Source organism: Bubalus bubalis, chromosome 13 (genome assembly GCF_019923935.1).
Source record: "Bubalus bubalis isolate 160015118507 breed Murrah chromosome 13, NDDB_SH_1, whole genome shotgun sequence".
Taxonomy (NCBI): Eukaryota; Metazoa; Chordata; class Mammalia; order Artiodactyla; family Bovidae; genus Bubalus; species Bubalus bubalis.
Genome location: NC_059169.1, coordinates 49,864,331 through 49,877,962, shown reverse-complemented (window position 1 = coordinate 49,877,962; position 13,632 = coordinate 49,864,331). Strand labels below are relative to the sequence as shown.

General features: G+C 35.1%; 1 protein-coding gene across 4 annotated transcripts in view; it reads right to left on the bottom strand.

Moving 5' to 3' along the window:
• PCDH9 (protocadherin 9) overlaps positions 1-13,632 on the bottom strand; it is a 1,142,043-nt gene that overhangs the window by 401,267 nt on the left and 727,144 nt on the right. For 2 of the 4 annotated variants that reach the window (XM_025263175.3, XM_025263178.3), the window contains one exon: positions 884-1,085. In XM_025263175.3, the coding sequence (XP_025118960.1) occupies positions 884-1,085 (202 nt within the window). The remainder of the gene's footprint in view (positions 1-883; positions 1,086-13,632) is intronic. The other 2 variants (XM_025263179.3, XM_025263180.3) reach the window with 1 other exon arrangement.

Here is a 13,632-nt window from a genome sequence, read left to right as displayed (position 1 = left end):
AAGAGTAGCTAGAACATTATAGAAAAGTTACCCTAACCCCATTTGCACTATAGACAATTTATAAGCAGGTCAAGATGGAGTTAGAAAAAACTTTCAATTCAAATCAAACAGAAACCATGGTTGTTACTTTAAGCTAGACATAACAATTATTAAATTGGACTTCTAATTTTTTCAATTACAGTGAACTAGGTAGTGATTTTTAAAGAGAAACAAAAAACTAGCATGACCAAAAAAGGTATAGCATTGGCCCCCAGTGATTTTCAAAGGCTGCAGAAGTACCCTCACAGGGCTTACCTGGAGTGAGCAATGATTTCTAACATGGGATGTTAAGTCTGTGCAGAATAAAAGATTTTGCCAATCCCATCCCACTCATTTCACTCTTTCAGTGTACTGACTAAAGAATCATACAAAATTAAAACAGGTAAAAAAGAAAACCCTTACATCACTATCACTCTTCTTCATACTTGTTTCAATTACCATATAAAGTCCTTATTGGAAAATAGAATTCCACAGGACATTTTTTTTCTTTTCCGTCATTGACCATGTCCACTTAACTATGTTGTATCAATTCTAAACTCTAAAAAGTCTTCCTATTTTAATATCTTTGACATGTAGATGTCATGCAAGAAAAAAATGGCTTCTTGCAGTTATATCTGCAGCATTTCTTTCATTTTTCATGGTTCATAAACTAAAGATGCACCATGCAATTTAACAGCCGATATGTCAAGCACAATAGATCTATTTCAAAAAATATTAAAACAACAATAAAGGCAGCAAAAAACAACTAAATGACCATTTACTTGCTCCCCAGGATTACTGTTAAAATTCAAGGGCACAACAGAAAACCAGAAAATCTCCAAGCAAAGTTTTTAAGGGGACTCACCAGAGTTGGGATCAGAGTTGCCGTCTGCTTCGGTCCTCTTGTCCGGAGAGGCCTGGTCATAGAATTCGTCCTGTGGCTGAACCAGAGGAAGAGGGTGTGAGATCAGGGTTCCACTACCCACCGGCTCGTGGTCTCCTAGACCACTGTCACTGCAGCTTTCCTGGGAGCCGTCGGGGAGGTGAAAGGTAACCCGGCGCTGCGACTACAAAGAAGACCACAGGACACGCCATTAACATCCTTCCTGAAGCAACTTTAATACACAGTACAATGCCCAGGCAAAGTAAAAAAATACTTGGAACACATCTGAGAACAAACATTTAGTATTTGTCACTTACTATGACATGTCCAACTTGCAAAATACAAGAAAGAATTTCAATTTCGTATAATTTAAGAGAAGGAAAAAAAAGCTAATGGTAAACCACTGAAATTTGTACAAATACGAATATAATGCTAGTGGTCAAAGCTATATAAAAGTTAAATAAGTAGAAATACACAAATGGTTGTTCCATAGATCTGAATAAATACATAGATAATGCAAGATGGCATTCCATTTCTTGTGGATAACCGAGTATTGTGTTTAGTTGAGAGTTTTAAGGGAGCTTTTGCAATGAAGTCATTATTGCCCACAGGCCCTGATTTTTTTTACCAGTCATTATTTATAGAATATCCCTATTGAAAGGTGTTTGGAATATTACTTGGGCATCTGTTTGCACAATGTCACCATCAGAAGTGACCTTAAATATGTATATGTTACTTTAATTAATTTTAGTGTTTTAGTAAGATAAAATTGTGCCTTTTGGCACATATCACTGCTTAGTTCTCTTGGTATATGTTCTTCTAGCTGATGCAAGGTATGAGATAGGAGACTATTTACAGCTGTGTGGGGTGGAGTTTCATGCCTGACAGAATTATGTGAGAGTAGTAAATTTACGCTTTACCTCTGACTACACCTAATTTTCACTCTATTGTGATAACAACAACAACAACAACAAAAATTTCAATATCACATCACATATCACTAATTTTGCTCAGATTTAATAAAATTATGAATATATAAAAATTTATATAAATAATATGGAGCTATACTGTATGGGATAATCATTTTGTCATACTCAAAATTTGTGCTTTTTAATAGACACCTATTGCATCCATTTCAAAGAAAATGAATGAATTTAGAGACAAAATATTATAGGTAGATATACTGCTTCTCTATAAATGTAGTTTTTATAGACTGACAATAGAACGTGGCTTATTTCCTGTGAGTCACTAGTTCAAATCATGCTGAGAGTCATAATTGAGAAGAGCTGATACCACCGAATTGTTGTTCAATCACCTGTGTGAAAGGATTTAAGAGTTCAGTACATTTTTAATGAACTGATGTTAACATCACATAAACTATAATCTTAAATGGTCCTAATTGAGTCTATTGTAGCACACTTCAGCTTCAAGCACAACTATTTCCCTACCATTGTTCCTTCCTCAGTAGATTTTCAAACGTGCCTAGAGAGTGCTACATAATATCAAGGAAAATTTGAATTTTAATATCTAATTAACATCTAAAATGCATTTCTACTTATATAGGGAAGACCATGCTACTGATTTTATTTATTAGAGTGTTTGTTCTCCCATGTGAACTTAACTCTTGACGGAAAGGCAATAATGCCAATATCTTCCATTTCTGTTTCAATATTCACTTAATTCATTATGTGCTCATGCATGTGTGCTCAGTCGTGTCCTACTTCTTGTGGTGTGATGGACTGTAATCTCCCAGGCTCCTCTGTCCATGGGATTATCTAGGCAAGAACATTGGAGTGGGTTGCCATTTCCTTCTCCAGGAGCATATTAAGTGAATCCTTTTGTAATAAACACAGTACTAAGGACAGTGACCAGCTGCACACAATACATAATTGTCAAATATTGCTTTTAAAGTGACAGGCTGCTAAAATTTCCATAGTTTGAGTAATTAAAGTATCTTTGGTGTACCTCTAGATGACTACCTCTTAGTGATAGCTCAGACAAGTAAAAAGAAGTCAAAACACAAGAGAAAGACAATGGAACAATTTGATTGATTCTGCAACCTTCATAAAGCATTTTGGGAAGACACGCATAAGCTATTATAAAACATTTGTTTCATAGATGAAGGAAAAAGGAAAATTAATATCTGTGATATTCTTATAAACATAATATTGCTTTAATTACTATAATTTTTTTCATAGGAAATGTCCAAGTCTGCAACATCAGCTGTATCTAAATGCAGCAGTTCTCATAGTAAAGTCATTAGAGCTGGTATTTATTGAGCACCTACTTGTATAGAGACTAGTAGTATAATTACATTGAAAATAAAAAGGAAAATATTTTTTAAACTATTTCGAATACAACATATTAAATTCTATCTGATACATACTATGCTGTAATATTTCTTTACCACTTTATAAGTGAGAATAAGATATAAATCTAGTGTAATTTATTTGCACTAAGACCCTGTAAATTAGAGTAATATAATGTTTAAACTACTGCAGCTTATGGAAATATTTCCTAATTAATTTGACTCAAAGATGTTTAAGTCTTAATTGGCAAAATTGTGCACAATTTATCAGTCTAATGGGAGGTAGGGGTGGTGATGCATATGGACTAAGAATTGCAACATGGATATTATAGTAGGAAGCAAATTGATCAAGCAAATCAATCTTTAACTTATCATCATAATGATTGATGCAAGTGAAATAATGTTTGGCTTATCAAGGTAGATAAAAGGAAAATGTTTGAATAAATTTTAAAATGAAGGAAAATTAGGATAATTTCTGCATTAAGAAACAGGAGTTATAGGTGTCATGAAAGACTACAGTAATTATTCCGTTTTTAACCAAGAGCACCAGATGAGGAGTCAGAACCAGACCTCCTACCTGGGAGCGCTTGCCCTGTAGAGCCTGGTCCTGGGCAATGGCACCATTTGTTTGAAGGAGTTCTTGGCCTTGTAAAATGGATGGAGCAGTACCTTCAGCAGTGGATGTTGTAAGGTTCAAATAGATAAAATAAAAAGTGTTCTTGTTATATAAAACATGACACATGGTAGGTACTCAATAAAAGGTAGCTGTGAAAGTGAAAGTCGCTGTCGTGTCTGACTTTTTGCGACCCTATGGACTGTCCATGGAATTCTCCAGGCTAGAATACTAGAATTGGTAGCCTTTCCCTTCTCCAGGAGATCTTCCCAACCCAGGGATCGAACCCAAGTCTCCCACATTGCAGGTGGATTCTTTACCAGCTGAGCCACAAGGGAAGCCCCAATTCTTGAAATTCATATCTACACAATCTCTTTTAATCTCTGGGGCATCAATGTTTAGCAATTACAGAGATGTAATACTTTCACCCCAGCAAAAGTGTTGTTCTTTGGGAAGAGAACTGCAGTCTTGGCATGCCTCACATTGTGCCTGTAGGTATGTTAGTCCAGAATCTCTGTGAGGGGAAGCTGTTCTGTGATAAGAGTGAGGGATGAAGATCAACAGTTTAGAACACAGGGTTTTTTTTGCAGAGAAAGTGAAGGTTTTCCCACTGTTCTTTCAAGAAACCTGTAATTGTTTGTATATTTAAAGAAAGAAAGAAAGAACTTTTTACTTGTGGCCTCTGGGAATTTTGATTTTGGGTTATCGCCATGGAAATGTGCCCCAATTTGGGTTATAAATATAGTCAAACCCTGCCTGACTGAATTGGGACACACATGCTATTATGAGACTACTTTAGACTTTCCAAAGCCTGGGCACTTATATTTTGCTTTCCTGAATCTATTTCTTACAATTTCCATTTTCTCTCATGGGAAACATTATTATTATTTTTGCTAAGTCTGGTTGATGGTTTGAGTGTCACATTTATGTATCTAATTTATCACTGACAAAGTTAGCTCCAGGTCCCAGGCTGGCCAGAGAAAAAGTAAGATGAGAACAATAACTACTAAGGCTGATCATTGTTATTTTATCTCTGGACTGCTGGTATGGATTCTGACCACATTAAGCTTCCATCAGAGACCCTGTACTCTATGCCAGAATAAAGGGCCATCCATACAAATACAGAAATGTCCAGGATCTTGCAAGTTGGAAGGTATCACACTGATTAGATTTGAGAAACATCACCAAGTACTTTTACAATACTTTTTCTTATAGGATAGTGTGAAGGAGAGCAGAAATTTAAGATGCCCTGAGAAGATATAGATGTTTCTGTGCTGGGCACTGTTTTTTAAGATTCACTGAGAGAATGAGTCACCTAAGAATACCAATCATTGCTTTAATGCTTCTCTTACTGGTACAGGATATTATTCACCAATGAATGACTCACATTCAAGCCTACAATCCCAGTCCCATTAATTTAGAGATTTTCATGCACAAAGATTTGCTAGTAAGGTACTTTGTGCCTTTGTATAACATAGAAAAACAGTAGAAAATGGTGAAATGTCTAGTAAGTAACTTAATTATATGATAGCATACAACTGAAACATTCACAATACTTAAAATTCTGTTAAGGTTGGCTTAAAACTCAACATTCAGAAAACTAAGATCATGGCATTCGGTCCCATACTTCATGGCAAATAGATGGGGAAATAATGGAAACAATGAGAGCGTTTATTTTTTGGGTGGGGAGGGCTCCAAAATCATTGCAGATGGTGACTGCAGCCATGATTAAAAGATGCTTGCTCCTTGGAAGAAAGTTATAACCAACCTAGACAGCATATTAAAAAGTGGAGACATTGCTAACAAAAGCCCAGTCCATCTAGTCAAAGCCATGGTTTTTCCAGTAATCTTGTATGGATTTGAGAGTTGGACTATAAAGAAAGCTGAGCACTGAAGAATTGATACTTTTGAACTGTGATGTTGGAGAAGACTCTTGAGAGTTCCTTGGACTGCAAGGAAATCAAACCAGTCCATCCTAAAGGAAATCAGTCCTGAATATTCATTGGAAGGACTGATGCTGAAGCTGAAACTTCAATAATTTGGCCAACTGATGCAAAGAACTGACTCATTTGAAAAGATCCTGATGCTGGGAAACATGGAAGGCGGAAGGAGAAGAGGACGACAGAGGATGAGATTGTTGGATGGCATCACCAGCTCCGGAGTTGTGATGGACAAGGAAGCCTGGTGTGCTGCAGTCCACAGGGTCGCAAAGAGTCAGACATGACTGAGTGACTGAACTGAACTGATAATCTATTGTTAAGTGTAAAAATCAGTTTAGCAAAAATTTTACTGAGTTGAATTGATTTTTTTTTAAGTGCCTTGGGCTTCCCTGGTGGCTCAGTAGAGATCCACCTGAAGTATAAGAGACCTCCTACAACACAGGAGACCCAGGTTCAGTCCATGTGTTGGGAAGATCTCCTGGAGAAGGGAATGGCAATCCACTCCAGTATTCTTGCCTGGGAAATCCCATGGACAAAAAGGCCTGTGGTCTACAGTCTGTGGGGTTGCAAAAGTCAGACACAACTTAGCAACTAAACCATCACCTAACGTGTGAATGTGTAAACTAATATATGATTGCATACATTAAGTATTTAAATTGGTATTGTTTGGTTATAGAGTTATGATATTTAAAATTTTTATTATTTTGACTATACTAAAGTTATCACATGTTCAGTTCAGTTCATTTGCTCAGTCGTGTCCACTTCGTTGCTACCCAATGGACAGCAGCATGCCAGGCTTCCCTGTCCATCACCAACTCCTGGGGCTTGCTCAAACTCATATCCATTGAGTTGGTGATGCCATCCAACAATCTCATTCTCTGTTGTCCCCTTCTCCTCCTGCCTTCAATCTTGCCCAGCATCAGGGTCTTTTCCAATGAGTCAGTTCTTTGCATCAGGTGGCCAAAGTATTGGAGCTTCATACATCATATTTGTTAATTATATTATATTCAAAGTATCATACATTATATTTACAATATTAGAACATATGCTATTTTTAAGTATTTTTCCTCACCACTTATAGCAAAATAGAACTTAGTCCAAGAGAAAGGGAACATCTGATAGACAGTAGTTTGGCTTTCTCTTCATCTCAAATATCAAACAAATCTTCTATCACTGTGCAGCTACCCTAACTTCCATTTTTAGCTATTTTACCTAATTTTTAATCATTTCAATTAAAGATCCTTTCCTTTTCCTCAAATCACAAGATAATGTGAATATAGACTAAGCCAACTATTATAAGACAAATAAGTAAATTTACTAGTTAATGGGTGACATTTAAAATAATTATATTTTTGAAAATTATAAATTATTTGGAAGTATAGAAAAGTGCCCTAGGATTATTTAAATATGGTTAAATCCATAGAAAATTTTTAAAATACCTTTACAAATAAATATTCCTTATTTTGATTTAGTTCTTTTAATCACATTAAAAAAATAAAATATCATATATATGTATAAAATCTCTAAGTAGTACACACACACATATAAGCGTACAAACAAACCAGCCAGAAATTACTTATGATAAAGGAAAAAACAAAGCATTAAATTTCCATATATAAACCTGTTTTTGCTTTATTGCAGCATTAAATCCAATGAATATAGCCTTTTTTATTTATTTTTTGTTTTTTTTGTTTGTTTTAATTTTATTTTATTTTTAAACTTTACAAAATTGTATTAGTTTTGCCAAATATCAAAATGAATCTGCCACAGGTATACATGTATTCCCCATCCTGAACCCTCCTCCCTCCTCCCTCCCCATAACCATCCCTCTGGGTCGTCCCAGTGCACTAGCCCCAAGCATCCAGTATTGTGCATCGAACCTGGACTGGCAACTCGTTTCATACATGATATTTTACATGTTTTTATTTTCATATATATTTTGTCTCAAGTAGCAAAGAAAATTATACCAAAAATGGTTAAAAAACTCTGGAGACTGTAAACTACCTTTGAATTCAAATATTTCTTATAAACACTAATTAGAAACATTTTGTACTTTAATATTTTTAAGAGAAGACATTTCCATTTAAAATTTAAAAGTAATAGTTAAGAGTATAGTCTTAGGTTGCAAGCTATGGAAAGAGGAATTTTTAAATGACAAAATAACACACGTTCAGCTAAAACCACTGATTCAATTCAATAGCAAGTTCCTCAATAGCTTCTTGCCATCTAAAATCAATGAGTACTCTTCCTCTTAATAAAATCCTGAATCAAGTAAAACTCATAGAGGTTTAGAGGGTAAATTAAATGCAACCCAGAAAGCAATTTGTGGTTACAGTTTAATTTGCTATTACTCAACACTCGCAGGCTTGACTAGAAACTAATATTACTATACATATGTTCTTCCTCACTCATGTTTGAGCACTATCATCAAGAAACTAAGACTCTAAGAAACAGTTTTGCGGGGCAAAATTAATACAGAACTTTTCAACTGGTGATAAATGAAATAATTCTGAGTACAGAATTAGTTTATAATGAGTCATTTTATTATTTGTTACTGGTAAATTGAGTTAATCTCCTATCTTTTTGATTGGAAATACTTATGCTAAAAAGGTTCTACTATTGCAGAATTTGTGTACTTTTTTACAGCTGGAAATCATCTAGGGATTTTCTAGTCTCTTTGAATTTGTTACATTTATTTCAAATGAGTAAGTAAGGTAAAGGGATTTGTCTCTGTAGGTTTCAATAGGAACTTATGTAGGTTTCACTTTCTGGTTTCCAACAAAAAGGACTATTCATTTACCCCTTCATAAATAATTTTTGAAAACCTATTTGTATAATTCATTAAAGAAACCTCAAGTAAAACTGAAAGTAGGGTGGGCCTGTAGGAGGAGCTGTCACATTCATAGTCAATTACTCCAAAGTGACCGCTGTTGACATCTCCCACTAGAAGTTGTCTCCTACTTTACTATCTGGGGAAGTTGAAAACTTCTCTGGCTCCTGAATAGCCTAGCCAATCAGAGAGGTTAGCAGCCCAACCAATGAGAACCTTCATACCTTGGATTCACAGCTTCTTCCAATAGACTCTAATTATTACAGTTCCTCCCAATTCTGCCCTTTTCCTGAAACACAGCTCCCTTTCCTTGTTCTCTGGATTTGCCTATGAGCCACCATAGTTCGCATAACTTGAATCGTAATTCTCATGGCTATGTCTGTATAAACTCACTTAAGCTGGTAGAATAGCTGTTTATTATCTTATTGAAGTTCAGGTACTATCTGCTAGACGCCATCCTATTAATACCTGCTAAGAATATGATAGTGAACAAGACAATAACTGTATCACACAGTTTCCTAAAAAGTAGAATTTTATTAAGTTACTCCTTAATAGTTCTGAGCAGTCTTTCAACCAGCACCTGTGTCACCTATTTTATAATTTGATTCCATTCGTATCTTGCAAACTATGCAGGCTTAAGCAAGGTCACTGCATGAATAGATGTTCACTATATTCACTATAGTTAATATTAACAATATAGTTAATATTAACTATATTCACTATACTTTTTTCTCCCTAGGTTATCCCATCTTTGTCCATCCTTCAAAGATGCTTTTCTGTGGGGAAAGTTCTCTGTCTCCCAAGCAGGAAGTTTGCAGGGAGTACTGCCCTGTTTTAAAGTAGCAAAATGAAACATGGTAACAATGAACTAGCTGTCAGTATTTCCTTCTTTCCTTTTTAATGTTTACATTTCAGAATATTTGGACACAAATAAGAAGGCTAAGTTTATGCTGGAGAAAGATGTATTTGTATAATAACTTCACTGACCTAGGTGATTGGATGTAAAGTTATCAGCATCTTTAAAATAAAATGTTTGATTCCTAATGTTATCTATGCTATAAAACAAGACTAGGGTGCAGATGATACCTGTCCATATAAAGTTGAATAGCATTTTCAGGGGAAATGGGGAATGCTCATCTATATTCATCGTCCTGTTAACCAGTTTGATACCTGCTGCTAAGCGACTGCTTCATTTCAGGACAGAGTTGTGGGCTTTTGTTCTAATTTCAGTACTCAACTGCATGATAGTGTAGGAAGCTTGTTTCAGGTTCTATGTGTGTGGGGAAACTCGTAGTAACTTAAACTTAGCCTGTTTCAAACTTAGCCATGTTTGTAAATGTCTTACTGTTAAATGACTTCCTTAAATTAAAAACTTAGGCTTTTTGTACTTTGTAAGTAAAAGTGTTTTGAATACCTGATAAAACTTCATATGGCTGGAAGACATGTGTAATGATGCATGATGACATTTTTAATATAATTTTATTTTTATTTCCTTTTGATCTCAGTATGATCTGTGAGAAAGTTAGGTAGCATCTCTCTTCACATTCAAGAACAACTGATAGCTTTAAAGAACTTGAGAGAAAACTACTGTTTATACTGTTTTGGGGTATAACTTTGGTGCTTGAATTTAAATATCAGAACCAAACATAAGAAAGGCATTTCCTCCCTTAATAATTTCCCCCTGTGCAACATCAGAGAAAGAGGAAAAGGTTAGAATCAACTTTCATCCTTGGTTTGGTGGCATCACCCTAACTCTTAAATTCCCTCCAGGGTCCAAAGCAAGCAGAGAAGATTAAGAATTGTTGGCATCATTGGTTATTTTGCTCCTCATATCTTATTTTGTTCTTACTATCAGAAACACCCTCAACCTATTTCTTACAGTTCAATGTTGCCCAGTAGGAATGCAGTGCTTTATCTGAGCATACAAAATATAAAATGACTAGAGTAAACAGGAGCAACTGCTCCTTAATCTACAAGCAGAATTCTTGCATCTATAAATTATATGTACAGAAATAGAAAAGAAACAACTCAGCAAGAGGCCTTTCCAATTTAGTCTTCTAGTATAAACAAATCCATGTGACGCAGGCAGTTACCCTTATCATATTTATGGAATCTGCATACATGATAGTCATAGCACTTTAATTAGAAACTCCACTAAGTTATCACTGTGGTTAAGTAATATTACAGAACTCACTGATATAGTATGTGGTCTTTTACCATAAGTGAGCCTTCTTTGGATAACAAAAAATCATTAAAAGCTATGTATCAGATCTGTCAGTGTAGTTAATATAAATAGTCGAATTTGGTGTTTAGCTTTCAGGAATTTTTCTCAGGTAATTTTAACAGAAGTAACAAAAAGAGGTAATGAGCATCTCCCTAGCATTCCCTTCTATTAGTAGTTCTTAATACAAAATAAAAGTTATAAAGTAAAAAATAGGCTGTATTTTCTTCAAAAATGTTGTATTTTTCAAAAGGCATTCCATAAATGTATATTATATTATATTTATTATTAGACTTCCCTGGTAGCTCAGACAGTAAAGAATCTGCCTGCAGTGCAGGAGACCTAGGTTCAATCACTGGGTCGGGAAGATCCCCTGGAGAAGGAAATGGCAACACACTCCAATATTCTTACCTAGAAAATTTCAGGTAAGTTAATTCTGGAGGAGCCTGACCATCTACAGTTCAAGGAGTCCCAAAAAGTTGGACACAACTGACTGATTAACACTCATTCACACTCACATTATATTATATAACTTCAGACAGTGGGTACTTGACTCATGAAAGTTTGAACATGCACACAGACACTTTAAACTTCCCTTGTGTATTGCTGAACAAGCACACACAAGATTGTAATTACCCAGTAAGACTGAAAGCTGGTAATCCCAAGGCTTTACAGGATAGATTATGTTATTTCAAGTCAAAGAAATATATGCAGATAGAGAGGTAGAGGCAGCAAGAAACAACCTATAAAATTTCTCCAGGAAATACTATTACTGTACAATGAGGTTTTTTGAAAGTCTTTCTGAGGTTTACTAATGTGCACCTAAAAAGTGGTATGACCTGTCTTGATGGTCCTTGTGTCAAACTCTGCAGTTTCATTTTATTTATTTAGCTTTTTGTGTAACATTCATAGTATAAAGAAAAGTATTAAAACTCCTTAGAAGCAGTCAAGAGATAAGAAGTTATTTGAACTAGTGCTGGCACGTATGACGGGTATCTGTCCCTGGAAATATATGGATTACAAATCATTCTGAGCCGTCAGTCATATCTTCTGTGGAAGGAAAAAAGCAAAACAAAAATGGTAATGGAAATGATATTTTTAGCCTCTTTCTAGTCTATGATTCATGTGATTCATATATGGAAAGTATCTTATAACTATTAATTAGTATGTGAAGTCGCTCAGTCGTATCCGACTTTTTGTGACCCCATAGACTGTAGCCTACCAGGCTCCTCTGTCCATGGGATTTTCCAGACAATAGTACTGGAGTGGATTGCCATTTGCTTCTCCAGGAGATCTTCCCAACCCAGGGCTTGAACCCTGGTCTCCTGCATTGTAGACAGACGCTTTACCTTCTGAGCCACCAGGGAAGTCCTTAATTAATATAGGAGCCACCAAAAGCATCACTCATGATAGAGAACTCAATCCTCATAGGCAGGTTAATTGGGGGACAAATCTGCATAGGGAAGGTACATAGGGGGACAAAGTCTGCTGAACCTAAGTATAGGTCCAAGTTACACTTTGAGGACATAGAAATGTGTATGCACAGGCACAGAACGTGACCCTGATATTGACGAACTATTGAATTCTTTTTCTAGGTTCTTCTATAAACTTGACCCAACTTGAGAAATGTTTTACCAGAATGGGAAAGGCTGAAGCTGAGCAGATAGGGAAGAAGCTATCTTTGGTCACAAAAAGCACACGAAAGAGAAACAGGAATCCCTGGAATTTCATCTGAAACTTTGGACCCAGTAAATCATCTCACAGGCAGTCGTTTGATAGGATGATTATTGATATAGGATGATTAGCTATCCTCTAAAAAACAATGTCTGTATTAGCTATCAAATTTGAATTGATTACTAGGATCTTCATTTATCCTTTGTAATTGTATGGTGTTACATGCATATTCTAATAGAAAAGCATTTTCTTATCTTGTCTTCCTTTAGTTCTCTCAAAGCACATCAATGAAAATATGTTTGCAATTGAAAATGTTTGATTAGGAATGTGTGAAACTTAAGTCATACTTCTTTTTCTCAGGGTAAGTTAGGAAGAAAATGAGGAGACTTTAAAAATATATCTACAGCATATACATAAACTGTATATGTATATTTATATATAGATGACACAAAACTATGCACAAATTCCAACAGAGGCTGACACACTGCATGTGTCTTAGCATGTGAAATTTTCCTATTCTTATACGAGGAAATTGTCACATATATCCAAGATCTTTGTCATATTTATCAATGTTGAAAATGAAATATAAATTTTATTAATTGAATCTTAGAAAACCTGAATTAATTTAGACATGTCTGATATAACAAGTTGCATTCCAAAAAGAGTTTCTTCTGTCTTATATTTCATGCCATATATACAGCTTTAACCAGTGATGAAAATTAATTGAATAGCAATGATATTTCATTGAGTGTAGAATTCACCATATAAAACTGTGATTATAAGATAAAAAAACATATTTTAGATAAGCAGAAATTGTATAAAACATTTATTTACTTATTTTATGGAGGAGGTATTTCATAATCTAAATAGTAATGCCACTGTATTTTTAGATTTGGAGTTTGTGCTTCTTGAATTGAGACAATTATATTGCAGAGTCTCAAGGTACCAGTTGTTTGCCTTTTATGATCTGACTTTACTTTTTGAAACAACTGAAAGCTATCTGTAATGATGAACAGTAGCATTTTACAAAAAAGGAGAGAGACAAAATAACACAGCCAAAAAAAAAAAACAAAAAAACAGCACATTTTCTTCAGTGGCTTCAGTTCAGTTCAGTTCAGTTGCTCAGTTGTGTCCGACTCTGCGAC